The 27,307-nt window shown below is 45.5% G+C and overlaps 1 protein-coding gene across 1 annotated transcript in view; it reads right to left on the reverse strand.

The window, feature by feature from the left end:
• LOC139264066 (collagen alpha-6(VI) chain-like) overlaps window positions 1-27,307 on the reverse strand; it is a 217,589-nt gene that overhangs the window by 15,723 nt on the left and 174,559 nt on the right. Inside the window, exons 30-34 of the mRNA XM_070880164.1 lie at window positions 10,558-10,593; window positions 10,393-10,462; window positions 4,761-4,772; window positions 4,155-4,648; window positions 39-120 (exon numbers count right to left, since the gene is read on the reverse strand). Coding sequence (XP_070736265.1) covers window positions 39-120; window positions 4,155-4,648; window positions 4,761-4,772; window positions 10,393-10,462; window positions 10,558-10,593 — 694 coding nt within the window. The remainder of the gene's footprint in view (window positions 1-38; window positions 121-4,154; window positions 4,649-4,760; window positions 4,773-10,392; window positions 10,463-10,557; window positions 10,594-27,307) is intronic.

Genomic DNA, 27,307 nt, shown 5'->3' on the forward strand with positions numbered 1-27,307 from the left:
TTTATGATATTATAGATATGATAAATCTGAAATCATACCAAAGCACAGTGTGCATAACAGGACTTGGCGTAACCGTTCTTGAGAGCCTTGCTGCTGTCTTGGCAACACCACCACTGTATCCTTGTGCAAAGAATATAAAGAAAATTAGAAATAAAGAAAAAATATTCAACATTGGTAAATGTGAAAATGTAGTTCAGTAACAGAAACACAAAAGGGGCGACTTTAACCTGGTGGGCAGACACCTGGTGGAATAGCAGTTAAAATCACCTGTGAGATTCGTCGGCAGGCATCTTTCTGCTGAATCCGATTTTAACACACCCTTCTAAAGAGACAAGAAGGACACCCCCGGAAACCAGCGGGGTCTTTCTTTAAATATACAAATCGGGCTCCAAAGACATCACGACTGCTATTTTAACTTTGGGCCTGAGCAGGGAAACTATTGTGGCTGTCTCGCCAGGCCAAGCCAGTGGCAGGGGGAAGCGGGGCCAAAAGAGGTCCAAAGAGAGAAGAATTTTTTAGATCTATATTTTTGACTTTCCTTGTGAGGCCAGGAGGTCCCAGGTTGCGGCGTCGATCCATACAACTTTGTGATTCTGTCCTCCGGCTTCAGGCAGGAAATTGCCCAAGGAAGGCAGTGCAAATGAGGCTCGGGTATTAGAATCGCCCGGGCCTTACGTTAACAATGTCAGCAGAGCTGGGGGGGTCGCGGGGGTGCGTGTTAATTTGAATTCATACCTGTCTGATTCCCGCCCTGAGTTACAATCAGGCTGAAACACTCGGACGATTTTACTATATATAATGTGTATTATAAAAACAACAGAAAATAAACAATATGGAATCTCCAGATTCTATGCATTTCCATACAGTAAACACGTGGTTTATATTTGTATGGCTCGATTACAATATTAGGATTCACAGCTAAAAAAAATGCAGAGGGTAAAATGGTCAGGTCAACTGGACCCAAAGGCATCATGGTCCTAATGAGAGCAAGGCAAAAAAAACACTTCTCACAGAACATAACTGGCAATAAAACACAAGTACACACAGAAAAAACAGCAGAATCATCGTAAAATTTAACATCTGATTCAGTACAAGGAATAATAATAGATTATTATTTTTAAAAACTACAGGGCTGATAAGGGATTTCTTTAAAAATTCTACAACAACAACTTGCATTTATAGTGGCTTTAATATAGTAAAATGTTCCAAGAGGCTTCACAGGAACATAAACAGACAAAAATTGACACCGAACCAAAGGAGACATTAGGACAGGTGATCAACAGCTTGGTCAAAGAGGTAGGTTTTAAGGAGTGTCTTCACATGAGCGTTGGCAAGTGTGAGGTCATGCACTTTGGCAGAAAAAAATCAAAGAGCAAGTTATTATTTAAATGGGGAATGATTGCAAAGTGCTGCAGTAAAGTGGGACCGGGGGCTACTTGTGCATGAAACACAAAAGCATAGTATGCAGGTACAGCAAGTGATCAGGAAGGCCAATGGAATCTTGGCCTTTATTGCAAAGGGAATGGAGTATAAAAGCAGGGAAGTCTTGCTACAGTTGTACAGAGTATTGGTGAGGCCACACCTGGAATACTTATGCTATAGTTTTGCTTTCCATATTTACGAAAGGATATACTTGCTTTGGAGGCAGTTCAGAGAAGGTTCACAAGGTTGATTCCAGAGTTGAGGGTGTTGACTTATGAGGAAAGGTTGAGTAGGTTGGGCCTCTACTCATTGGAATTCAGAAGAATGAGAGGTGATCTTATCAAAACGCATAAGATTATGAGGGGGCTTGATAAGGTGGATGCAGAGAGGATGTTTCCACTGATAGGGGAGACTAGAACTAGAGGGCATGATCTTAGAATAAGGGGCTGCCCATTTAAAACTGAGAAGAGGAGAAATTTCTTCTCTCAGAGAATTGTGGATCTGTGGAATTCACTGCCTCAGAGCGCTGTGGAAGCTGAGACATTGAATAAATTTAAGACAGAAATAGTCCGTTTCTTAAACAATAAGGGAGTAAGGGGTTATGGAGAGTGTGAAGGGAAGTGGAGCTAAGTCCATGATCGGATCAGCCATGATCTTATTGAATGGCGGAGCAGGCTCAAGGGGCTGTATGGCCTACTCCTGCTCCTATTTCTTATGTTCTTATGTTCATATGGACTCATTTGATGATCCTGCTAACATATCATCCCTACTCAAAGCTGTAATTGTTTCTTTAATTAATACTGCGACCCCCACCTCCTTTTTTACCCCCCTCTCTATCCTATCTGAAAACCCTGCAACCAGGAATGTTGAGCTGACATACCTGCCCCTCTTTCAGCCATATCTCAGTAACAACTATAATATCGTACTTCTAAGTGTCTATCTGTGCTCTCAGCTCATCTGCCTTATTCCCTATATTCCTTCCATTTAGCACTGCAAAACTCCCTTGTTGTCTATTTTCTAGCCCTTGTTTTCTCTGTCTTCCAAATTCTCTTTCTACTTTACTGCTTTCCAATTTCAGCGTTGCTCCTCTCCTTTCTGAATCTATTCTCAGATTCCCATGCCCCTGCCTAGCTAGTTTAAACCCTCCCCAACAGCACTAGCAACCCCACCCACCCCTCCCCCGCCCCGCCCCCACAAGGATATTGGTCCTGCCTCTGTTGAGGTGTAACCTGTCCAGCTTGTTTGGTCCCACCACCCCTAGAAATGGTCCTAATGCCTCAGGAATCTAAAGCCCTCCCTCCTGCAGCATCTCTTCAGCCATGCATTCATCTGCTCTATCCTCCTATTTCTGTACTCACTAGCATGTGGCACCAGGAGTAAGCTGGAGATTACTACCTTTTAGGTTCTGCTTGTTAAACTCTCTGCTGGCTCCTTCAAATCTGCTTGCAGGACCTCATCCCTCTTGTTACCTATGTCATTGGTAAAGGTATGGACCACAACCTCTGGCTGTTCACCCTCTCCCCCTAGAATGCCCTGCAGCTGCTCGGTGACATCCTTGCATCCTTGACCCTGGCACCAGGGAGGCAACATACCGTCCTGGAGTCAAGTCTGCGGCTGCAGAAACGCCTGTCTGCTCCCCTGACTATCGAATCCCCCCTCACTATAGCTCTTCTACTCTTCTTGCTTCCCCCCTATGCAGCTGAGTCTCCCGTGGTGCCGTGGATTTGGCTCTGCCTGCAATCCCCAGAGGAACCATCACCCCAACCAGTACTCAGAACAGAATACTGGTTGGAGAGCGAGATGCACTCAGGGGTGCATCAGTACTCCCTCAGTACTGCACTGGAGTGTCGGCCTCGATTCATATACTCAAGTCCCTGGGGTAGGACCTGAGCCTACAATCTTCTGACTCTGAGGCGAGTATGCTACCCACTGAGCCACAGCTATACCGCCCTCTCTTCTGTGGAGCTGCAGGTCTGTGCTGCTGCTGGTGGTCATCTTGGGCATCATCTGAGGTCCAAAGTAACAGCATAAGCGGCACCCATGCTGATATGATAGAATAGAGCTCCAAAGTGGAAACGATGCCTCTAAAGTGTGAAAAATAACCTCTCAGCACAAGCACTGTGAACAAACTCTCACACACAAGCAGGTAAGAAAGCAGCTGTGAGTACTCAGTACCTGTTGACATGTTTGCCTGTCATGGATTCAACCCCCTCAATTGCCATGTTCTTCTTCCTTTGCTTTCACTGGCGAGTTCCAGGAAGCCCAGGAAACCCATGGACCCAAAGCTAAACTCCAAAACCCACATTAATATGGTTGTCATTGAGCGATTAATGTACTAAAATTGATACCCAGCCTCTCCCGAGGGGGTTGCTCACACGGAGCCTAACGCGCTGCACTTAAATACGGAAATCGGTGACTTGGAGCCGGCTTCCCGACACGTCCACATTTTCGGGATTTCACCCCCAGCTGCACCCAAACCCACGTTAAAGTGTCCCCCTCCCCCGCTCCCCGAAGTCTTCTGGCAGCTCTGCTAATGTAGAATATAAAGTACATATTACTAAAGATAGTGCATAATTTTATACCAGTTTATTTCTCATGCACACTTGGGACTGACACACACCCTATAATGAGACATGATGGGATTGTCTTTTGTACATGCCTCAGTATCCAGGCTGATTCCTCATCTTACACACTGTTATGGAATGTAACAAATAAGGAAATAGTTTTCTTACCCTAAAAGTCCGTTCTACTTCTGGGATGTCTTTAAAGGAGATGATGACTGGAATGATACCTAAAGCACTGAACTGCAAGGCAGCTGTAGCTATAGCCTCAGTGTCTTTGGATACACCATTAGTGATAAACACAGCTATTTTCCTCACAAGGGCACCATCACGAATTCGTTTAAAAGTGTTTCTTGCAACAGACTGCATACCAATGCCGATATTCCGTTTTCTGTTTGATCGTTCATGTGCTAGTGCCTCTATTCTTTTCAGAAGTAAGTGTTTTTTCCTAAAGTCTGAAAATCGAATGAAAGGCCTTGCTTCATTATTGTATGTCAGAACCGCCACACGAGCACTGGTGGGACAGTTGCTTTCAGAGATGTTAATATCCTGCAGAAGATTAATTACAATTCCCTTCATTCTTTCAAATATAGATCGTGTGACATCTGCAGACATGTCCAGAGCGAATGCCAGCTCCGTGGGGTATGCAGGGCACTCTCCTCTTCCTGGAACAATGCAAAGAAGTTTAATATTTAAAAATGTCATTTATTCTAGTGAGAGACAAATTCAAAAGGAATGGCTAGTTGGCTATTATAAAACCAGAAAGGAATTACTTACTTTGCGAACAAGCTGTAGGCACAAAAAACATCAAGAGTGTTAATATTTGCTGATATAGTAATTCCAGAATTTAATTCATATTTAGCGCAGCTTGTATACACCTTCAAGACCCTCCCTAAAAACCCATGTCGTTGACCAAGCTTTTGGCCACCCTTCCTAATATCGCCTTCTTTGGCTCAGAATCCATTTTCTTTTGGATTACACCTTTGTGAAATGCCTTGGGACATTTTTCTATGCAAAAGAAACTATATAAATGCAAGTTGTTGTTGATATCTCCTATTCTGCACATACAACTCTGACTAAAAACGTGAACCTATTTAACATGACGAGCTGTAGCATTCTGCGCTCGAGGTAATCATGAACAAAAACATATTCACAAGACCTTCCCCTCTCTTTATACAGGCTCAATTTGGTTACACTCTCACTGCTATCTTTTCTTCAGCTACTTGCTACAGGACATCCCATGCTAAAAAATCAAATGTTACCCGACGAAAAACGATACAAGCCAAGTCTCTGCAGACACAGCTATGACATCTACCACTATCAGGAATTACCAGGGGACCGAGGGTCGAGTGAGGAGGAACTGAAGGAATTCCTTATTAGGCGGGAAATTGTGTTAGGGAAATTGATGGGATTGAAGGCTGATAAATCCCTGGGGCCTGAGAGTACTTAAGGAAGTAACCCTAGAAATAGTGAATGCAACGTTGATCATTTTTGTTATATATGTGGACTTGTATTTACTCTTGTATAGCCACCAGAGGGCTCATCCCCTGGAGTCCCAAGGGATCAGATAATCCCTTGGCAGCACAGGTATTTAAGGAGGCTTCACAGGTTGGAGAGGCACTCTGGAGACCTGCAATAAAAGACGAAGGTCACACTTTACTTTGAGCTCACAGTGTTCAGCCTGACTCATTCTCCATACACAACAATTTTCCAACAGTCCATCGACTCTGGATCAGTTCCTATGGACTGGAGGGTAGCTAATGTAACACCACTTTTTAAGAAAGGAGGAAGAGAGAAAACGGGTAATTATAGACCGGTTAGCCTGACATCGATAGTGTGGAAAATATTGGAATCAAATATTAAAGATGAAATAGCAGCGCATTTGGAAAGCAGTGACAGGATCAGTCCAAGTCAGCATGAATTTATGAAAGGGAAATCATGCTTGACAAATCTTCAATAATTTTTTGAGGATGTAAGTGGTAGAGTGGACAAGGGAAAACCAATGGATGTGGTATATTTGGATATTCAAAAAGCTTTTGACAAGATCCCACACAAGAGATCGGTGTGCAAAATTAAAGCACATTGTATTAGGCGTAATGTACTGACGTGGATAGAGAACTGGTTCGCAGACAGGAAGCAGAGAGTCAGGATAAACGTGTCACAACATAAGAACATAAGAACATAAGAAGATAACAACATAAGAATTAGGAACAGGAGTTGGCCATCTAGCCCCTCGAGCCTGCTCCGCCATTCAAAAAGATCATGGCTGATCTGGCCTTGGACTCAGCTCCACTTACCCGTCCGCTCCCCATAACCCTTAATTCCCTTATTGGTTAAAAATCTATCTATCTGTGATTTGAATACATTCAATGAGCTAGCCTCAGCTGCTTCCTTGGGCAGAGAATTCCACAGATTCACAACCCTCTGGGAGAAAAAATTCCTTCTCAACTCGGTTTTAAATTGGCTCCCCCGTATTTTGAGGCTGTGCCCCCTCGTTCTAGTCTCCCTGACCAGTGAAAACAACCTCTCTGCCTCTATCTTGTCTATCCAATTCATTATTTTAAATGTTTCTATAAGATCACCCCTCATCCTTCTGAACTCCAATGAGTAAAGACCCAGTCTACTCAATCTATCATCATAAGGTAACCCCCTCATCTCCGGAATCAGCTGAGTAAATCGTCTCTGTACCTCCTCCAAGGCTAGTATATCCTTCCTTAAATAAGGTGACCAAAACTGCACGCAGTACTCCAGGTGCGGCCTCACCAATACCCTGTACAGTTGCAGAAGGACCTCCCTGCTTTTGTACTCCATCCCTCTCGCAATGAAGGCCAACATTCCATTTGCCTTCCTGATTACCTGCTGCACCTGCAAACTAACTTTTTGGGATTCATGCACAAGGACCCCCAGGTCCCTCTGCAACGCAGCATGTTGTAATTTCTCCCCATTCAAATAATATTCCCTTTTACTGTTTTTTTTTCCAAGGTGGATGACCTCACATTTTCCGACATTGTATTCCATCTGCCAAACCTTAGCCCATTCGCTTAACTATCTAAATCTCTTTGCAGCCTCTCTGTGTCCTTGACACAACCCGCTTTCCCATTAATCTTTTTGTCATCTGCAAATTTTGTTACACTACACTCTGTCCCCTCTTCCAGGTCATCTATGTATATTGTAAACAGTTGTGGTCCCAGCACCGATCCCTGTGGCACACCACTAGCCACCGATTTCCAACCCGAAAAGGACCCATTTATCCCGACTCTCTGCTTTCTGTTAGCCAGCCAATTCTCGATCCATGCTAATACATTTCCTCTGACACCGCGTACCTTTATCTTCTGCAGTAACCCTTTGTGTGGCACTTTATCGAATGCCTTTTGGAAATCTAAATACACCACATCCATCGGTACACCTCTATCCACCATGTTCGTTATATCCTCAAAGAATTCCAGTAAATTAGTTAAACATGATTTCCCATTCATGAATCCATGTTGCGTCTGCTTGATTGCACTATTCCTATCTAGATGTCCCGCTATTTCTTCCTTAATGATAGCTTCAAGCATTTTCCCCACTACAGATGTTAACTAACCGGCCTATAGTTACCTGTCTTTTGTCTGCCCCCTTTTTTAAACAGAGGCATTACATTAGCTGCTTTCCAATCCGCTGGTACCTCCCCAGAATCCAGAGAATTTTGATAGATTCTAACGAATGCATCTGCTATAACTTCCGCCATCTCTTTTAATACCCTGGGATGCATTTCATCAGGAACAGGGGACTTGTCTACCTTGAGTCCCATTAGCCTGTCCAGCACTACCTCCCGAGTGATAGTGACTGTCTCAAGGTCCTCCCTTCCCACATTCCCGTGACCAGCAATTTTTGGCATGGTTTTTGTGTCTTCCACTGTGAAGACCGAAGCAAAATAATTGTTTACGGTCTCAGCCATTTCCACATTTCCCATTATTAAATCCCCCTTCTCATCTTCTAAGGGACAAACATCTACTTTAGTCACTCTCTTCCGTTTTATATATCGGTAAAAGCTTTTACTATCTGTTTTTATGTTTTGCGCAAGTTTACTTTCATAATCTATCTTTCCTTTCTTTATTGCTTTCTTAGTCATTCTTTGCTGTCGTTTAAAATTTTCCCAATCTTCTAGTTTCCCACTAACCTTGGCCACCTTATACGCATTGGTTTTTAATTTGATACTCTCCTTTATTTCCTTGGTTATCCACAGCTGTTTATCCCTTCTCTTACCACCCTTCTTTTTCACTGGAATATATTTTTGTTGAGCACTATGAAAGAGCTCCTTAAAAGTCCTTCACTGTTCCTCAATTGTGCCACCGTTTAGACTGTGTTCCCAGTCTACTTTAGCTAACTCTGCCCTCATCCCACTGTAGTCCCCTTTGTTTAAGCATAGTACGCTCGTTTGAGATACTACTTCCTCACCCTCAATCTGTATTACAAATTCAACCATACTGTGATCACTCATTCCGAGAGGATCTTTTACCAGGCGATCGTTTATTATTCCTGTCTCATTACACAGGACCAGATCTCAGATAGCTTGCTCCCTTGTAGGTTCTGTAACATACTGTTCTAAGAAACAATCCCGTATGCATTCTATGAATTCCTCCTCCAGGCTACCCCGTGCGATTTGATTTAACCAATCAACATGTAGGTTAAAATCCCCCATGATTACTGCCGTTCCTTTTTCACATGCCTCCATTATTCTTTTGATTATTGTCCGCCCCACCGTGAAGTTATTCTTTGGGGGCCTATAAACTACGCCCACCAGTGACTTTTTCCCCTTACTATCTCTAATCTTCACCCACAATGATTCAACATTTTGTTCATTCGAGCCAATGTCATCTTTCACAATTGCCCTGATACCATCCTTTATTAACAGAGCAACCCCACCTCCTTTTCCTTCTTGTCTATCCTTCTGAATTGTCAGATATCCCTGTATGTTTAATTCCCAGTCTTGGCCACACTGCACTCTGCAACCACGTTTCTGTAATGGCCACCAAAGTCCTTTTCAGAATGGCAGGCAGTGACTAGTGGGGTGCTGCACGGCTCAGTGCTGGGACCCCAGCTATTTACAATATACATTAATGATTTAGATGAAGGAATTGAGTGTAATATCTCCAAGTTTGCAGATGACACTAAGCTGGGTGGCGGTGTGAGCTGTGAGGAGGATGCTCAAAGACTTCAGGGTGACTTGGACAGGTTAGGTGAGTGGGCCAATGCATGGCAGATGCAGTATAATGTGGATAAATGTGAGGTTATCCACTTTGGGGGCAAAAACACGGGGGCAGAGTATTGTTTGTATGGTGGCAGATTAGGAGAAGGGGAGGTGCAATGAGATCTGAGTGTCATGGTTCATCAGTCATTGAAAGTTGGCATACAGGTACAGCAGGTGATGAAGAAGGCAAATGGTATGTTGGCCTTCATAGTTAGGGGAGTTCAGTATAGGAGCAGGGAGGTCTTACTGTAGTTGTACAGGGCCTTGGTGAGGCCTCACCTGAAATATTGTGTTTAGTTTTGGTCTCCTAATCTGAGGAAGGAAGTTCTTGCTATTGAGGGAGTGCAGCGAAGGTTCGCCAGAACGATTCCCGGGATGGCAGGACTGACATATGAGGAGAGACTGGATCGACTGGGCCTGTATTCACTGGAGATTAGAAGGATGAGAGGGGATCTCACAGAAACAAATAAAATTCTGACGGGACTGGATAGGTTAGATGCAGGAAGAATGTTCCCGATGTTGGGGAAGTCCAGAACCAGGGGACATAGTCTAAGGATAAGGGGTAAGCCATTTAGGACTGAGATGAGGAGAAACTTCTTTACTCAGAGAGTTGTTAACCTGTGGAATTCCCTACCGCAGAGAGTTGTTGATGCCAGTTCATTGGATATATTCAAGAGGGAGTTAGATGTGGCCCTTACGGCTAATGGGATCAAGGGGTATGGAAAGAAAGCAGAAAAGTGGTACTGAGGTGAATGATCAGCCATGAGCTTATTGAATGGTGGTGCAGGCTCGAAGGACCAAATGGCCTACTCCTGCACCTATTTTCTATGTTTCTATGTAAACCAGTTGTGAAGAGAAGGCAGACCACTACTTTGACGTCACCATTAACCTGTTTAAAGTAAATGGAGAGTCTGGGCTGTCAGGTTATCGATGACTTCAGCATTATAACCTGCAACAACACCTTAGTCCATGATAACTCTACTTCTGTTCTATTACTGCTCACAGACATGTTTAGGAGAAAAATATGCCAAAAGATTTATGAGCGTTAATCATTCTCTGAAGTATGCAATGTCTGACTTCTCAATTTGTTCGAACATCTCTGAGAGTCACCCGCTTTCAATCACAAGTTCGGCCAGCTTTTCAAAATTTTTCCTCTCAGAAATGTTGTGATAGAAATTTAGAGTTTGCAGTCAATTTCAAGAGCGTACTTACGGCAATTCTTCTGAATGTACGATATGAATTCACATGGCTGTGTAAAAAGTAGAAAAGTATCGTTTACAAAACAAACATTACATAAAGTGTATCAACTGTAAACACATTTTACACACGTACAAAATGACCTACTTTCATGGAGGCAATGCCATCTGGTCCTTTGGGGCCCTGGAATGAGGAGATACAATACATTTGATTAAGCAGAGTTCAAAAATATGAGTTCATCTCCTGTGTTCTTCAGGTTTTCCAAATTAAATATAAATGTGAAATACTATAATAAAGTCCCTCACCAACGAATGCTGGAGATCCACGTGCCAATTACATGTACACCGAGGATCATAGCCTTGAGAATAGACCCCCTCGCTCGCACCGCACGAGTATTCAATGGTAAGATCTAACTAATGGAGGTGCCCTTCTTAGCAAAAGCTGGAAGGGAAAGAACTGGGAGCCAGAGCCTGAAGCTAAGGGGGTGAGATTAGACTGGGACTTGTGCAGGGAGGTAGGACACTTCAGATGGCTTGGAGTTGGCTGCAAAGGCATGGCTGGAGTTTTCCTTTCTGAATGCTATCCAGTGACTCATGCTGAGGGATGTATCACACTGGGTTATGATCCCTGGTGATGCTCTCTGATTAGATTTGCACGTGAAGAATGGCCACACAACTCAGGAACTGTAACTAAGCATAAGTCAAAAGTGTGAGATGAGGAAGGGAGAGAAGGGAGAAAATTAGAGGGAAAAAAGAAAATATAACAACGGATGAAGAAAGTTCGGATACGGATGTTCAGGCGATGAGGAAAGAGCAGGGAAGTGGGACTAATTGGCTAGCTCTTTCAAAGAACTGGCACAGGCATGATGGACCAAATGGCCTCCTTCTGTGATGTATGATTTGACGGGGCTAAATTCGATGCCCCCGAAAATGGGCATGGGGATCGAGATGCACAATTAACCTGCTCCTATTGGTTCTGATCCAGGCAGCGCACAAACTTCATGTTGCCTGCCAATTTAGATGATTGTAGCTTGCGGCCCAGCGTTAATTACGCTGTTGAGTGGCTGCACGCCTCAGCAAGTTTGTGAGAGGCAAGTACCACATAAAGCTACCCTGTATTACTTAAAGCCAGCCTGCACCTCTTAAAAGGGAGGTGCATTCTAGCTGGAGGAGGTCTTGGAAGTGGCTGGGGAAGAGAGGCTGACCTGCAAGAAGAATGACTAATAGCGCAACAGGGGTGAGAGCGTGCTCCAAGATTCTGAGTACAGCACTGGAGGCCTTCTTGGAGAAGGTGAACAGGAGTAGAGAGGTCCTCTATCCAGAGGGGCTAGGCGGCCCTCCAGACAAACTCTGCAAAGGTAGTGTGAGCAGGTAGCTGTGGTGGTCACTACCAAAAGTCAAGCCTGAGGACCTGGATACAGTGCCGGAAGAAGTGCAGACACTTCATATGAGTGGTCAAGGTGAATGAATTAATCTTCAAACACCATCTCCCACCAACTACACCTCTAGCCTCACACACTGCTCAATACACAACACCCCCATCACTCACTACTCACAATCTCTATCCAACAGGACTCCTCACCTTCATAACTTCACCTCACCCGTTCACACTTACCACTGCTGCAAGCTTCATTACCCACATCTCACAGCTTGCACACCTTGCACACACTGCCATGCTATTCAAATATGACAGCCACATCACCTGAACACATTGCACCACACTCACTTAATCATAGACATTTTACAGCATGAATGGGGGACATGCACATCGACAAAGCTAAGGGCAAACTCCCATGGGAAGCACCCAGGTCTAGCGGGCTACCCGATCATGTAGCCAGTGCCTCTGGGACCAATGTGATGCCCCAGAGAGTGTGGCCACACACACAGTGGGAGCATATCCACTGTAGGGCCAGCGATCAATGGATGCCACAGCCACCACGACTGGCACCCTGCCTCAGATCGGCCCTACCCATCTCGCCACCAGGGCCAACATTGGGAGCAGGAGGCCAGCAGCCTCCGGCCCTCCCAATGGGACCTGGGATGACCAGACTCCCACCACCGCTGAAGGGCAGCAGGAAGCCCTGCAGTCCTCAAAGGAGGACAGGAGACCACACATTCCGGTGGCTCTGCCCACCACTAGGCAACAGCAAAGGCCATGAGGCACAGCCAGGTGAGCAATCCTAGCCCACCCAGCTGGCAGGGGGCACAGTCCGGTTGCTCCGGAACGAGCATCCTCGCCCACCTGCACCCACATCCCAGGGGCAAGACTCTAATATCACGTATGTACCTTACCTGTAATATGTACTTGTTCCACCACTGCTGAACTCAAAAACAGTGATATAACTAATACCACCTGTACATGTACGCCAATGCAGATGTCGAGCAACACATGTGGTCTATGTTTGGGGCGGTGGGGGGGAAATGGATGTATGTAGCCATGGACACATATGGATCACACCCAGAACCCACACAACCCTCAATACAACCTCCAACCGTCCACTGCTGACCATTTCCCAATGTCGTGGCAATAAGAACTTGGGGGTCTACAGGGAGAGAGCTATTCCCAAGCACAGTCAAAGTGCAAGGGCTGTGGGCACTCAAGTCAAGGGCCAGAGCACACAGTGCAAAAGCCAGTGGCACAAGACTTAGGGGGGAGTGATGTTGTGTATGCATAATGTATGTACTGTAATATTAGACCACTGAATGTATCTTCACACTGTATACACCATACCTGTACCATCAGAGGTGGAGACCTAAGGGTCACCTGCACACTGCAGGTAACCAAGTATAAAAGGGAGCTCACCTCACTGTATCCTTACTCAGGAGCTACAATAAAAGGACTAAGGTCACAACAGTTCAAGTACAATACCTTACCTCGTGGAGTCACGACTAAAGTGCTTACATATATAACCGAAACAAGCAGGAAAGGATAGAAAAACAAATTTAAAAGCATTTTGTCTCAATGCACGTAGCATTGGTAACAAAATAGATGAGTTGATGGCACCAATTGAGACAAATGGTATGATCTGATAGCCATTACAGAGACATGGTTGCAAGGTGACCAGGACAGGGGATTAAATATTATGGGGTATTTGACAATCCGGAAGGACGAACAGAAAGGAAAAGGAGATGGGGAAGCTCTATTGATAAAGGATGGAATCACTGCAATAGTGAGAAACGATATTGGCTCAAGGATGTTGAAACAGTTGGGTGGAGATAAGAAATAATAAGGGGAGAAAGCCACTGGTGGGCGTAGTCTTTCGGCCCTCTAACATTAGCAACTCTATTGGTCGGAGCATAAATCAGGAAATAGTGGGGGCTTATAAAAAGGGAACAGCAATAATCATGAGTGATTTTAACCTACATATTAATTGGACAAATCAAATTGGTCAGGGTAGCCTTGAGGAAGAGTTCATAGAGTGCATAAGTGACGGGTTCCTTGAGCAGGATGTAAAGGAACCAACCAGGGGGCAGGCTATCTTAGATTTGATGAGACAGGATTAATAAACAATCTCCAAGTAAAGGATCCCCTTAGAATGAGTGATCATCGCATGATTACATTTCAAATTCAGATGGAGGGTGAGAAAGTTGGATCTCTAACCAGCGTACTAAGCTTAAATAAAGGAGATTATGAAGGTATGAGGATAGAGTTGGCTAAAGTGGATTGGGAAAATAGATTAAAGTGAAGGACGGTTAATGAACAGTGGTGTACAGTTAAGGAGATATTTCACAACTCTCAAGAAAAATATATTCCAGTGAGGAGGAAAGGGTGGCAGTGAAAAGAAAGCCATCCGTGGCTAACTAAAGAAATAAAGGACGGTATCCAATTAAAAACAAGGGCATACAATGTGGCCAAAACTAGTGGGAGGACAGAAGATTGGGAAGTGTTTAAAAGCCAACAAAGAATGACTAAAAAATGATTAAGAAAGGGAAGATAGACTATGAAAGTAACGAGCACGAAATATAAAAACAGATAGCAAGAGTTTCTATAGATATATAAAAAGTAAAAGAGTGGCTAGAGAAAATGTTGGTCCCTTAGAGGTCGAGACCAGGGAATTTGTAATGGGGAACAAATATTTTGTATCAGTCTTTACGGTAGAGGACATTAACAATATTCCAACAGTGGAGAATCAAGAGGCTATGGGGGGGAGGAACTTAACACAATCACAATCAGTAAGATAATGGGACTAAAGGCAGATAAATCCCCTGGACCTGATGGCTTGCATCCTAGGGTGTTAAGAGAAGTAACGGCCGGGATAGTGGATGCATTGGTTGTAATTTACCAAAATTCCCTGGATTCTGGGGAGGTCCCAGCAGATTGGAAAACTGCAAATGTAATGCCCTATTTAAAAAAGGAGGCAAACAAAAAGCAGGAAACTATAGACCAGTTAGCTTAATATCTGTGGTTAGGAAAATGTTGGAATCCATTATTAAAGAAGTAGTAGCAGGACATTTGGAAAAGCAAAATTCGGTCAGGCAGAGTCAGCATGGATTTATGAAGACGAAGTCAAGTTTGACAAATTTGCTGGAATTCTTTGAGGATGTAATGAACAGGGTGGCTAAAGGGGAACCAGTGGATGTGGTGTATTTGGACTTACAGAAGGCATTTGACAAGGTGCCACATAAAGGGTTTCTGCACAAGATAAAAGTGCATGGGGTGGGGGTAATATATTAGCATGGTTAGAGGATTGGCAAACTAACAGAAAACAGAGAGTCGGGATAAATGGTTCATTCTCAGGTTGGCAATCAGTAACTAGTGGGTTGCCGCACGGATCAGTGCTGAGACCCCAACTATTTACAATCTATATTAACGACTTGGATGAAGGGACTGAGTGTAACTTAGCCAAGTTTGCTGACGATACAAAGAAGGAAAGAAAAGCAATGTGTGAGGAGGACACAAAAAATCTGCAAAAGGACAAGAAAAATTTGCATAGATCTGTTGAGTCTCGAGTTCCTAAAGTGTACAATGTTGAACTAATTCTGTGAGTGGGCAAAAATTTGGTAGATGGAGTATAATGTTGGAAAGTGTGAGGTCATGCACTTTGGCAGAAAAAAAATCAAAGAGCAAGTTATTATTTAAATGGGGAAAGATTGAAAATTGCTGCAGTAAAGTGGGACCAGGGTGTACTTGTGCATGAAACACAAAAGGTTAGTATGCAGGTACAGCAATGATCATGAAGGCCAATGGAATCTTGCTTGGCCTTTACTGCAAAGGAGATGGAGTATAAAAGCAGGGAAGTCTTGCTTCAGTTGTACAGGGTATTGGGGAGGCCACACCTGGAATACTGTGTGCAGTTTTGATTTCCATGTTTACGAAAGGATATACTTGCTTTGGAGACAGTTCAGAGAAGATTCACAAAGTTGATTCCGGAGATGAGGGAGTTGACTTATGAGGAAAGGTTGAGTAGGTCTACTCATTGGAATTCAGAAGAATGAGAGGTGATCTTATCGAAAGATGTAAGATTATGAGGGGGCTTGATAAGGTGGATGTAGAGAGGATGTTTCCACTGATAGCGGAGACTAGAACTAGAGGGCATGATTTTAGAATAAGGGGCGCCCATTTAACACTGAGATGAGGAGAAATTTCTTCTCCCAGAGGTTGTAGATCTGTGGAATTCGCTGCCTCAGAGAGTTGTGGAAGCTGGGACATTGAATACATTTAAGACAGAAATAGACAGTTTCTTAAACGATAAGGGAATAAGGAGTTATGGGGAGTGGGCAAGGAAGTGGAGCTGAGTGCATGATCGGATCAGCCATGATCGTATTGAATGGCGGAGCAGGCTCGAGGGGCTGTATGGCCTACATTGCTCCTATTTCTTATGTTCTTATGTTCATATAGCCTCATTTGATGATCCTTCTAACATATCATCCCTACTCAAAGCTGTAATTGTTTCTTTAATTAATACTGCGACCCCCCCTCCTTTTTTTAACCCCCCTCCCTATCCTATCTGAAAACCCTATAACCAGGAATGTTGAGCTGACATACCTGCCCTTCTTTCGGCCATGTCACACTAATAGCTATAATATCATACTCTTAAGTGTCTATCTGTGCTCTCAGCTCATCTGCCTTATTCCCTATATTCCTTCCATTTAACACTGCCAAACTCCCTTGTTGTCTATTTTCTAGCCCTTGTTTCCTCCGTCTTCCAAATTCTCTTTCTACTTTACTGCTTTCCAATTTCAGCTTTGCTTCTCTCCCTTCTGAATCTATTCTCAGATTCCCATGCACCTGCCTCGCCAGTTTAAACCCTCTCCAACAGCACTAGCAACCAATCCCACCCGCGAGGATATTGGTCCTGGCTCTGTTGAGGGGTAACCCGTCCGGCTTGTACAGGTCCCTCTGCACCTAGACATGGTCCTAATGCCTCAGGAATCGAAAGCCCTCCCTCCTGCAGCATCTCTCCAGCCACGCATTCATCTGCTCTATCCTCCTATTTCAGTACTCACTAGCATGTGGCACCAGGAGTAAGCTGGAGATTACTACCTTTTAGGTTCTGCTTGTTAACCTCATCCCTCTTTCTACCTATGTCATTGGTAAAAATATGGAGCACAACCTCTGGCTGTTCACCCTCTCCCCCTCAAATGCCCTGCAGCTGCTCAGTGACATCCTTGACCCTGGCACCAGGGAGAACATAAGAACATAAGAAATAGGAGCAGGAGTAGGCCATTTGGCCCCTCGAGCCTGCTCCGCCATTTAATAAGATCATGGCTGATCTGATCATGGGCTCAGTGCAACTTCCCTGCCCGCTCCCCATAACCCTCGATTCGCTTATCGCTCAAAAATCTGTCTATCTCCACCATAAATATATTCAATGACCCAGCCTCCACAGCTCTCTGGAGCAGAGAATTCCATAGATTTACAACCCCCTGAGAGATTCCTCCTCATCTCAGTTTTAAATGGGCAGCCCCTAGTTCTAGTCTCCCCTATCAGTGGAAACATCCTCTCTGCATCCACCTTGTCAAGCCCCCTCATAATCTTATATGTTTCGATAAGATCACCTCTCATTCTTCTGAATTCCAATGAGTAGAGGCCAAACTACTCAACCTTTCCTCATAAATCAACCCTCTCCTCTCCGGAATCAATCTAGTCAACCTTCTCTGAACAGCCTCCAATGCAAACTGTACGCAGTACCCTAAGGTGTGGCCTCACCAATACCCTGTAAAGTTGTAGCAGGATTTCTCTGCTTTTATACTGTATCCCTCTTGCAATAAAGGCCAACATTCCATTTGCCTTCCTGATTACTTGCTGTACCTGCATACTAACTTTTTGTGTTTCATGTACAAGGATCCCCAGGTCCCTCTGTACTGCAGCTCTTCGCAATTTTTCTCTGTTTAAATTATAATTTGCTTTTCTATTTTTTCTGGCAAAGTGGATAACCTCACATTTCCCACATTATACTCCATCTGCTAAATTTTTGCCCACTCGCTTAACCTGTCTATATCCCTTTGCAGATTTCTTGTGTCATCACTATTTTCTCTTCCACCCATCTTTGTATCAGCAAACTTGGCTACATTATACTCGGTCCCTTCATCCAAGTCATTAATATAGATTATAAATAGTTGAGGTCCCAGCACCAATCCCTGCAGCACCCCACTAGTTAGTGTTTGCCAACCGGAAAATGATCCATTTATCCCGACTCTGTTGTCTGTTAGTTAGCCAATCCTCAATCCATGCTAATATATTACTCCCAACCCCGTGAACTTTTATCTTGTGCAGTAACCTTTTATGTGGCACCTTACTGAATGCCTTTTAATTCGATTATAATAAAGTCATATTGCATAAACCTGTGGTTTAATAATAATGTATAATAATTTTGCGGGGGAGGGTTACGGAGATTTACTTGTTTGGAGCGCGAAGGGAAAGGAGAAGAAAATTTAATAAAACTCGACGTTTGCTGAGTTTTGCTGGCCCAGATATTATTTCCCTGATGTGGCTCTATTTGGCAGAAATGCATTAAAACTCGACATTGATCTTCACCCTTATCAGCAAACATTCACTATTCACATCGTACTTGGGATCCTTTAACATAAATTCAATTTTTTTCAAACTGAGCCTCCAGACGACATGGTGTCCACGTTATTTTATAACCTTTCATCCCAATTAAAAAGTAAACAGAACCTACACAAAATAAGCACTTCCGATATAACGGTGACAGCCTCTTCACAGAGCAACCAACAGTCGCTGCAAATAGCTTCACAGCATAATTTCACCCAATAGTTTTTTGCTCTAATCAGAACCACCAAAAAACACAAACTGCGCATGTGCAACTAATTCATTTTGTTGGCAGCAATCGCGGCCTTTATAACATATTATTTGTTCTTGCAATGTGGGCAATGTGAGCAAGACAGCATTTAGTGCCCATCCCTAACTATCCTGTAGAAAGAGAGGGTCAATCATTGACGCTATTTTTTTTATTGGCTCATTAGAAAAAACACTCATTGTGAGGAGCGAATTCCCCAATTCATCTCCCAGAAAATCCAGCAATACTAGAATACAGCCTCGCTTCTCTCAACCACTCTGTCTTTGCAAACTACTACCCCATCTCCATCCTGTTTTTCTACTTCAGTCACTGAACGAGTTGTCACTCCCAAAATTGTGCCCATTATTCTCGTAACTTCATGTTTGAATTTCGCCAATCTGGTTTCTGCCCATGCCACAGCACAAATGATATTCTCCATGACTGTGACTGTAGTGCAGTTTTCCTCGTCAACCGCTCACAGTCAACCACACCATCCTCCTCAATGCCTCTCCTCCAGCTCAATGGGACTGCCCTCACTTGGTTCCACTCTTAGATACCATCCTGGAGTTAAGTCTGCAGCCGCAGGAACGCCTGTGTGCTCCCCTGACTATTGAATCCCCGATCACTATAGCTCTTCTACTCTTCTTCCTCCCTCCCCCGTGCAGCTGAGCCACCCGTGGTGCCATGGGCTTGGCTCTGCCTGCAATCCCCAGAGGAACCATCACCCCAACCAGTACTCAGAACAGAATACCAGTTGGAGAGTGAGATGCACTCAGGGGACTCCTGCACTCTCTGCCTGGTCCTCCTCTTCTGCCTGGCGGTCACCCATTCCTTCAATCACTTTCCTCTCTCTTGCAAGACAAATAAGCGCATAACCGGAGACAGCAGGAGCTAACCAGCGGAAGAGAGAGGAAAGCCTGAATATTTTTACCCTGATGGAGGAGATGGTGGTCACCATCATTGGAGTGGCCATCGCTGAGGCCGTGGGCAGCAGTGGGGCTAAAACCATCGAAGATGATGTATCCTCATACCTAATCTTCCTTCTCTGCCAGTGTCTTTGCTATTGCCTGTCAGCCAGCCAACCTAGACTGCTGCCGCCCATACTGTGATGGCACAATCTGAAGCCAGGCCTTCTAGGCCCAGAGCTGCTCAAGGTCATCCTCCAAGGGCATCGAGTCTCCTCCAGTAAAAGTCAACAGCCTTACACCAGCCATGCTACAGCCATTGAGGCAGCACTGTGTAGGAGCACTAGGTCAGGCAAAGGCACATGGAAGATAGGCACTAAGGGAATGTGCAGAGTGATGAGTTGACATTTGTATGTAATTTGGCATGGTTTGATTTATAAATTCAGTTTGGAATGTTTATTCTGTGTTGGCTTTTATTTTTGCATTGTGACCAAGTGGATACTGTGATGATCAGTAACAGAGGGAAGGTAAGCTGTGGGACAGTGGGTGAATGTGGAATTGGGATTGACTTTACTGGTATCACAGACAAAGTGGGTCATGAAATATCCAGCCAGAAAATTGCTATCTGGGTTGCCTCCTCCCTTCCTATTCCTCCTCTTCCTCCTCCTCCTTCTGAGCTGGTCGCCATATGGCAGGTGGCAAGGGCTCTCCTCACATGATGGTGAGGTTGTGCGACATGCAGCAGACCATCATGAATCTAGACGCCCGCTCTGCCAAGTACTGCAGGGCTCCTCCAGAATGGTCCAGACAGCAGAAGCCTTGCTTTGTCATGTCAATAGTCTGCTCAATGAGATTTCATGTGTGTAAAGTCCTATCCCCTCAGTACAGATTCACACGAGGCATGTTGTAAAGTCAAGGTCATTCTGGACCTGCACCTTTATTTCACAGCTCTGGAATGCTGCACTTGCCTGAGACCTGTCCTTATATACCTGTCTCTTGCAAGTGCACCCCTGGTGGTAAGGTATGCTGGTGGTTACAGGTCATATCTTATTACAGTCATGTATAGCATGTTAGGATACAGTTATATATAATAATGTAAGATACATGACATCACCCTCCCCCAAGGTCTTATTGTCTTTATAGGTTCAGTCTCTCAGGTGGTCTACGCTCTTGCATGGAGTGTCTGAGTTTGGTTCAGTTGTTTGCCATGGTGTCTGTTTTTCTTTGGGTGTGGCTGCTGGTATCTTGCCTGGGCTGTCTGTTTCGATTGGTGTGATTGTTGTTGATTCGCCTGGGTTGTCTGTTGGGATTGCCCTTTCCTCAGGTTGTACCCTCTGTCTGTCTACCAGGTGTGGTGCGAGTTCCACATTGTAGTCTGCCTCTGGTTCTGCAGTGTTCTTGGTAAATCTGCTTTTGACTTGGTCTACATGCCTCCGGCAGGTTTTGCCATTGTCCATTTGTACTACCAGTAGCCTGTTTCCTTCCTTGCCCGTTACTGTCCCTGCAAGCCATTTGGGACCCCTGCCAAAGTTTAGTACAAACACTTTGTCCCCTATCCCATTCCATCTCCCCCTCGAATTTGTGTCATGTTACTCAGTCAGCTTACGGCGCTTTGCTTCAATGATTTCGTGCATGTCTGGGAGGATTAATGAGAGCCTTGTTTTTAAAGTCCTTTTCATCAACAGTTGCGCGGGGTGAGGATCCCAGTCAGTGAGTGCGGACGAGATCTGTATACCAGCAGCAGTCACGACAGGCGTGGGACCTTGGATTTTAAGCATGCCTTGTTTAATGATTTGCACTGCTCTCTCTGCCTGGCCGTTGGAGGCCGGCTTGAACGGTGCCGTCTTGACGTGATTTATGCCGTGGTCAATTATAAAGTCTTGGAATTCTGCGCTGGTGAAGCACGGACCATTGTCACTGACCAATGTGTCAGGGATTCCGTGCGTTGCAAACATGGTTGCAAGGCTCTCCACAGTGGTGGAGGTTGTGCTCGAGTTTAAAATAGTGCATTCGATCCACTTTGAAAATGCATCTACAACTACGAGGAACATTTTGCCCATGAATGGGCCCGCATTGTCTACGTGCACCCGCGACCACAGTTTGGTAGGCCAGGGCTAGGGGCTCAGTGGAGCCTCCCTGGGGGCATTGCTGAGTTGGGCACAAATGGTGCACCTTCGGACGCACAGCGTCAATACCAGGCCACCAGACGTGGGATCTGGCTATGGCCTTCATGAGAACGATCCCCGGGTGCTCGCGGTGGAGCTCCCGGACAAATGCCTCTCTGCCTCGCAGAGGCATGACTACTCGGCTGCCCCACATCAGGCAGTCTGCTTGAAGTGATAGCTCATGCATGCACCTGTGAAAGGGTTTTAATTCCTCGGGGCAGGCATCGCGAACCTCTGCCCAGTCACCGGTTAGGACACATCTTTTTATTAAGAATAACGTGGGGTCGTTGGCCGTCCAGGCTCTGATTTGGCAAGCCATCATGGGCGAACCTGTAGATTCAAAGGCATTGATTGCCATGACTATCTCACAGTCCTGTTCGTCAGACCCTTCCGTGGTCGCCAGGGGTAGCCTGCTGAGCGCGCCGGCACAGTTGTCTGTGCCTGGTCTGTGTCTTATTGTGTAGTCGTAGGACGCCAGCATGAGTGCCCACCGTTGAATTCACGCCAAGGCGTTGGCGTTTATTGCCTTACTCTCGGATAGGAGGGACGTGAGGGGCTTGTGGTTGGTTTCTAATGCAAAATTGGCCCCGAAAAAGTATTGGTGCATCTTTTTGACACCGTACATGCACGCGAGCGCCTCCTTCTCTACCATTCTGTACCCGCGCTCCGCCCACGAAAGTGACCTGGTGGCATAAGCTATGGGTTGTAATTTGCCCGCACATTTGACATGTTGCAAAATGCACCCGACCCCATACGCTGACGCATCGCAAGTGAGAACTAGCTTTTTACCTGGGTCAAAGAAAGTCAAAACACTGTTGGAAGACAGAAGGTTGCATGCCTTATTGAAGGCGCGTTCCTGGGCGTCCCCCCAAAACCAATCGCACTCCTTCCTGAGTAGCATGTGGAGAGGCTCCAGCAGCGTGCTTAAGTTCTGCATAAAGTTCCCAAAGTAATTGAGTAGCCCGAGAAAGGCGCGCAGTTCTGAGATATTCTGGGGCTTGGGTGCCAGGCGAATTGCTTCTGTTTTGGATTCTGTTGGGCGGATTCCATCAGCGGCAATCCTTCTGCCCAAAAATTCAACCTCGGGTGTGAGAAACAGGCACTTGGATTTCTTGACTCGTAGACCTACCCGATCCAACCGCTTTAGTACTTCCTCCAAATTATGGAGATGGGAGTCGGTGTCCCTGCCCGTGATAAGTATGTCGTCTTGAAATACAACCGTCCCCGGGATGGACTTGAGCAGACTCTGCATGTTGCGCTGGAATATGGCAGCTGCCGAACTAATGCCGAATGGGCAACGATTGTACATGAAAAGGCCTCGATATGTGTTGATGGTGGTGAGTAGCTTGGATTCCTCGGTCAATTCTTGCGTCATATACGCAGATGTGAGGTCTAATTTTGAGAAAAGTTTATCTCCAGCCAATGTGGCAAATAAGTCCTCCGCTCTAGGCAGCAGGACTGGTCCTGTAGGAAGACTCTGTTTATGGTAGATTTGTAGTCCCCACAGATTCTTACGGATCCATCAGGCTTCATGACTGGGACGATGGGACTTGCCCAGTCGCTAAATTCCACAGGTGATATAATGCCTTCCCGCAGAAGCCTGTTGAGTTCGTGTTCAATCTTTTCCCTCATCACATAGGGTACAGCTCTGGCCATGTGATGGACCGGTCTAGCATCCTGTGTGATGTAGATTTTGACTTTGGCCCCTTTGAAAGTGCCCACCCCTGGCTAAAAGAGATGTTCAAATTGCTTTATAACTGTTCAGCAGGAAGTCCGTTCCTCTAATGACATGGCATGGACATCATCCCATTTCCAGTTTAGTTTTGCCAGCTAGCTTCTCCCCAGCAGTGCTGGGGGGTCTCCGGGGACAATCCACAGGGGAAGTCGGTTCACTGTCCCTTTGTGTGTGACAGAGAGCATGGCCGTGCCGAGGACTGGTACGATTTCTTTGGTATAGGTCCTTAGTGTGGTGTCGATCCTTGTGAATTTTGGTCTGTCTCTTTTGTGCGGCCACAGTTGTCCGACCCATCCGATTCGTATACCAGCCGAGCTGCCGTCTTTTTGCACATGCGGGTCAAATGCCCTGTATATTCACAATTTCTGAAAACAGCCTGCTGAAATCGACATCCCCTTGCCGAGTGCCCACCCCCACACCTCCTGCACAGACCTGTTCCATTGTTCAAAGGGTTCCCAAAGAATGAGCTGCGTCTGGCTGATCTCTCTGGAGCTTCTCTCAGTTTGTAGTTGATTGCTCACATTGTGGGTTGATGAGGTGTGAACGGCCATTCCTGTTGCCCTTGATGGCTTCAGCCTGCTGACGAGAACCTGTTCTCCCGGTTTTGTCTATGTGTGGGGGTAGCAGCTTGATGGCTTCTGCCTGCTGTCAAGAGCCTGTTCTCCTGGTTTTGTCTGTGTGTGGTGGGTAGCAGCTTGTTTAGTGCTGTGAACTTCTTCTTACGATATTTCGTTAGTTGTCATACCTGCATTGTAAATCAACCTCGTTTCTTCTTCCCCGACCAAGAATGTCTGTGCAACCAGTGCTGCTGCCTCTCAGGTCAGGTCCTTGGTCTCTATGAGCTTTCAGAATTTGCCTGTGTGGCCTATTCCTTTCATGAAAAAGTCTCTCAGCATTTCTCTCCTCAGTTCATCGGAGAACTCACATAAACTAGCCAACCTCCGAAGTTCCGCCACGAAGTCGGGTATGCTCTGGCCCACACAGCATCTGTAGTTGTAGAACCTGTGTCTGGCCATGTGTAGGCTGCTCGCTGGCTTCAGGTGGGCTCTTTCCAGTGTGCTCAATTCTTCAAACGACTTGCTTGTTGGTTTCTCAGGTGCCAACAGATCCTTCATTAAAGCGTATATTTTCGAGCCACAGCTGGTCAAGAGATGGGCTCTTCTCTTGTCTGCCTTATCATCGCCTAACCAGTCTTTGGTTACAAAGCTTTGCTGGAGCCTTTCTATAAATTCCTCCCAATTGTCTCCCGCATTGTACTTTTCATCTGATCCATTGTTCGCCATTCTGTGGATTCTGTAATCCCGTAACCCATCGCCACTGTAAAGTCCTGTCCCCTCAGTACAGATTCACACGAGGCATGCAGTGAAGTCAAGGTCACTTTGGGCCTGCACCTTTATTTCACAGCTCTGGAATGCTGCATTTGCATGAGACCTGTCCTTATATACCTGTCTCTTGCAAGTGCACCCCTGGTGGTAAGGTATGCTGGTGGTTACAGGTCATATCTTATGACAGTCATGTATAGCATGTTAGGATACAGTTATATATAATAATGTAAGATACGTGACAATGGCTGCATGATTTTCATTGTTGTCATGTATGTACATGCTGTTTGTAGCCACCAGATGGTGTCATTGGTGGAGGCCACTGAGCAGCACGCACATGGTGCTGCTCTGGTATAAAAGGCCAGCCATTGTGTGAGTCAGACACTTTGGGTCTAACTAAAGCAGAGCCAAGGTTGTACCTTGCTCAGTTAAACAGTACTCAGTGGGAACCTTTATTGCATACATAACATTTGGCAACAAGAATACATGAATCTTTGTTTGCAAAATGAGCACGATTGGATTTTTAGAGCGATTCGTGGAGAGAGAAGATTGGGCAGACTTTGTGAGCCGTTTGAACCAGTATTTTGTGGCCAAAAAAATGAAGGGGGTCGACGATGCAGATCGGCGCCGGGCCGTGTTCCTCACTGTGTGCGGTTCACAGATCTAAGGTCCGATAAAGAATCTACTCATGCCGAGCGATCCAACAGAGAAAACGTACAAGGAGTTGTGTACATTGGTACGGGAGCACCTCAAGCTAGACGATGGCATCATCATCTCAAGATACAGGTTTTATACACACGTTCGATCGGAGGGCCAGAGCGCGGCGGAATTTGTTGCCGACCTGAGACGTCTAGTGGGACCATGCAAGTTCGGGATGGTGTTGGCAGACATGCTGCGGGACTTCTTTGTTATCGGTATCAACCACGAGGTGATCCTGCGCAAACTTCTGGCAGTGGAGGAGTTGGATTTAAAAAGGGCCATCCAGATCACTCAATCATGTATGACGACGGACAGGAGTTTAAAGCAAATATCGGTGAAGAACCGAACCTCGGCAAGTACTGTAAATGCGATTGATTCAGTGCCGATTTAAGCAATATAGTTGCAAAGGCTGTTTGAGACTGGGGCATCTCCAGCGCAAGTGTCCGCAGATGAGCAATCAAGCTGCGACACACCACTTGGAGGATGAGAGTCAGACTAGCGAGGATCCGGATACGCAATCCGAGGTACCAGAGGAGGAAGTGTATGAAGTGTACTCTTTCATAACCAAGAGTAAACCAATTTTGATTAATGTGAAGTTTAACGGAATAGCGCTATCGATGGAACTGAACACAGGGGCGAGTCAATCAATCATGAACGAGAAGGCTGTGGGATACTAAGACTGTGAGGCCCAGGCTGAGCCCTGTTAATGCCAAGCTGCACACGTACACCAAAGAATTGATAAAGGTGATTGGCAGTGCACAAATTAATGTGTCGTATAAAGGTGCGGTTCACGAATTACCACTTTGGACTGTTCCAGGCAATGGCCCAACGCTGCTCGGCAGGAGCTGATTGGAGAAAATCAGATGCGACTGGAACGACATAAAGGCGTTGTCGTCGGAGGAAGATGCATGTGCCCAAATATTGAGTAAGTTCCCCTCGCTGTTCGAACCGGATATTGGCAACTTCACGGGAGCCAAGGTACAGATTCATGTGGACTCAGATGCAAGACCCGTCCATCATAAAGCTCGGGCAATGCCGTATATGATGAGGGAGAAGGTCGAAATTGAACTGGACAGATTCCAGCGTGAAGGGATAATATCATCGGTTGATTTTAATGAATGGGCCAGCCCCATTGTTCTTGTGCTAAAAAGTGATGGCACAGTCAGAATCTGTGGAGACTACAAGGCTATGATCAACAGGGTTTCGAAACAAGATCAGTCTCTGTTACCGAAGGCTGATGACTTGTTTGCGACGCTAGCCGGAGGGAAGTCATTCACAAAACTGGACTTGACGTCGGCCTATATGACGCAGGAGTTGATCGAGATGTCGAAGAGACTTACGTGCAGTAACATGCTCAAAGGAGTGTAATATTTCAGAGGAATATGGAAAGTCTACGGAAGTCCGTTCCCAGAACTGTCGTGTTCCAAGGTGACATCCTGATCACCAGTCATGACTTCAAGGAACATCTGAAAAACCTGGAAGAGGTACTACTGCTTTTGGACTCAGACGTAAACGCTCGAAGTTCGTCTTCATGGCGGAGGTCGAATTCCTCGGGAGGTAAATCACCGCTGAAGGCACCAGACCTACTGACGTGAAAACCAAAGCCATCAAGAATGCACCCAAGCTTCAGAATGTGATGGAGCTGCATTCGTCCCTGGGTCTACTCAACTACTTTGGTAACTAAATTAAGCACCTTACTTGAACCATTGCACATGCTATTGAGAAAAGGCAACAACTGGGTGTGGGGCGCATTGTAACACAGAGCTTGCGAGAAAGCCACCAATCTGCTTTGCTTGAACAAGCTGCTGGTACATTATGACCCATGTAAACAT

This window comes from Pristiophorus japonicus, chromosome 5 (assembly GCF_044704955.1).
Source record: "Pristiophorus japonicus isolate sPriJap1 chromosome 5, sPriJap1.hap1, whole genome shotgun sequence".
Taxonomy (NCBI): Eukaryota; Metazoa; Chordata; class Chondrichthyes; family Pristiophoridae; genus Pristiophorus; species Pristiophorus japonicus.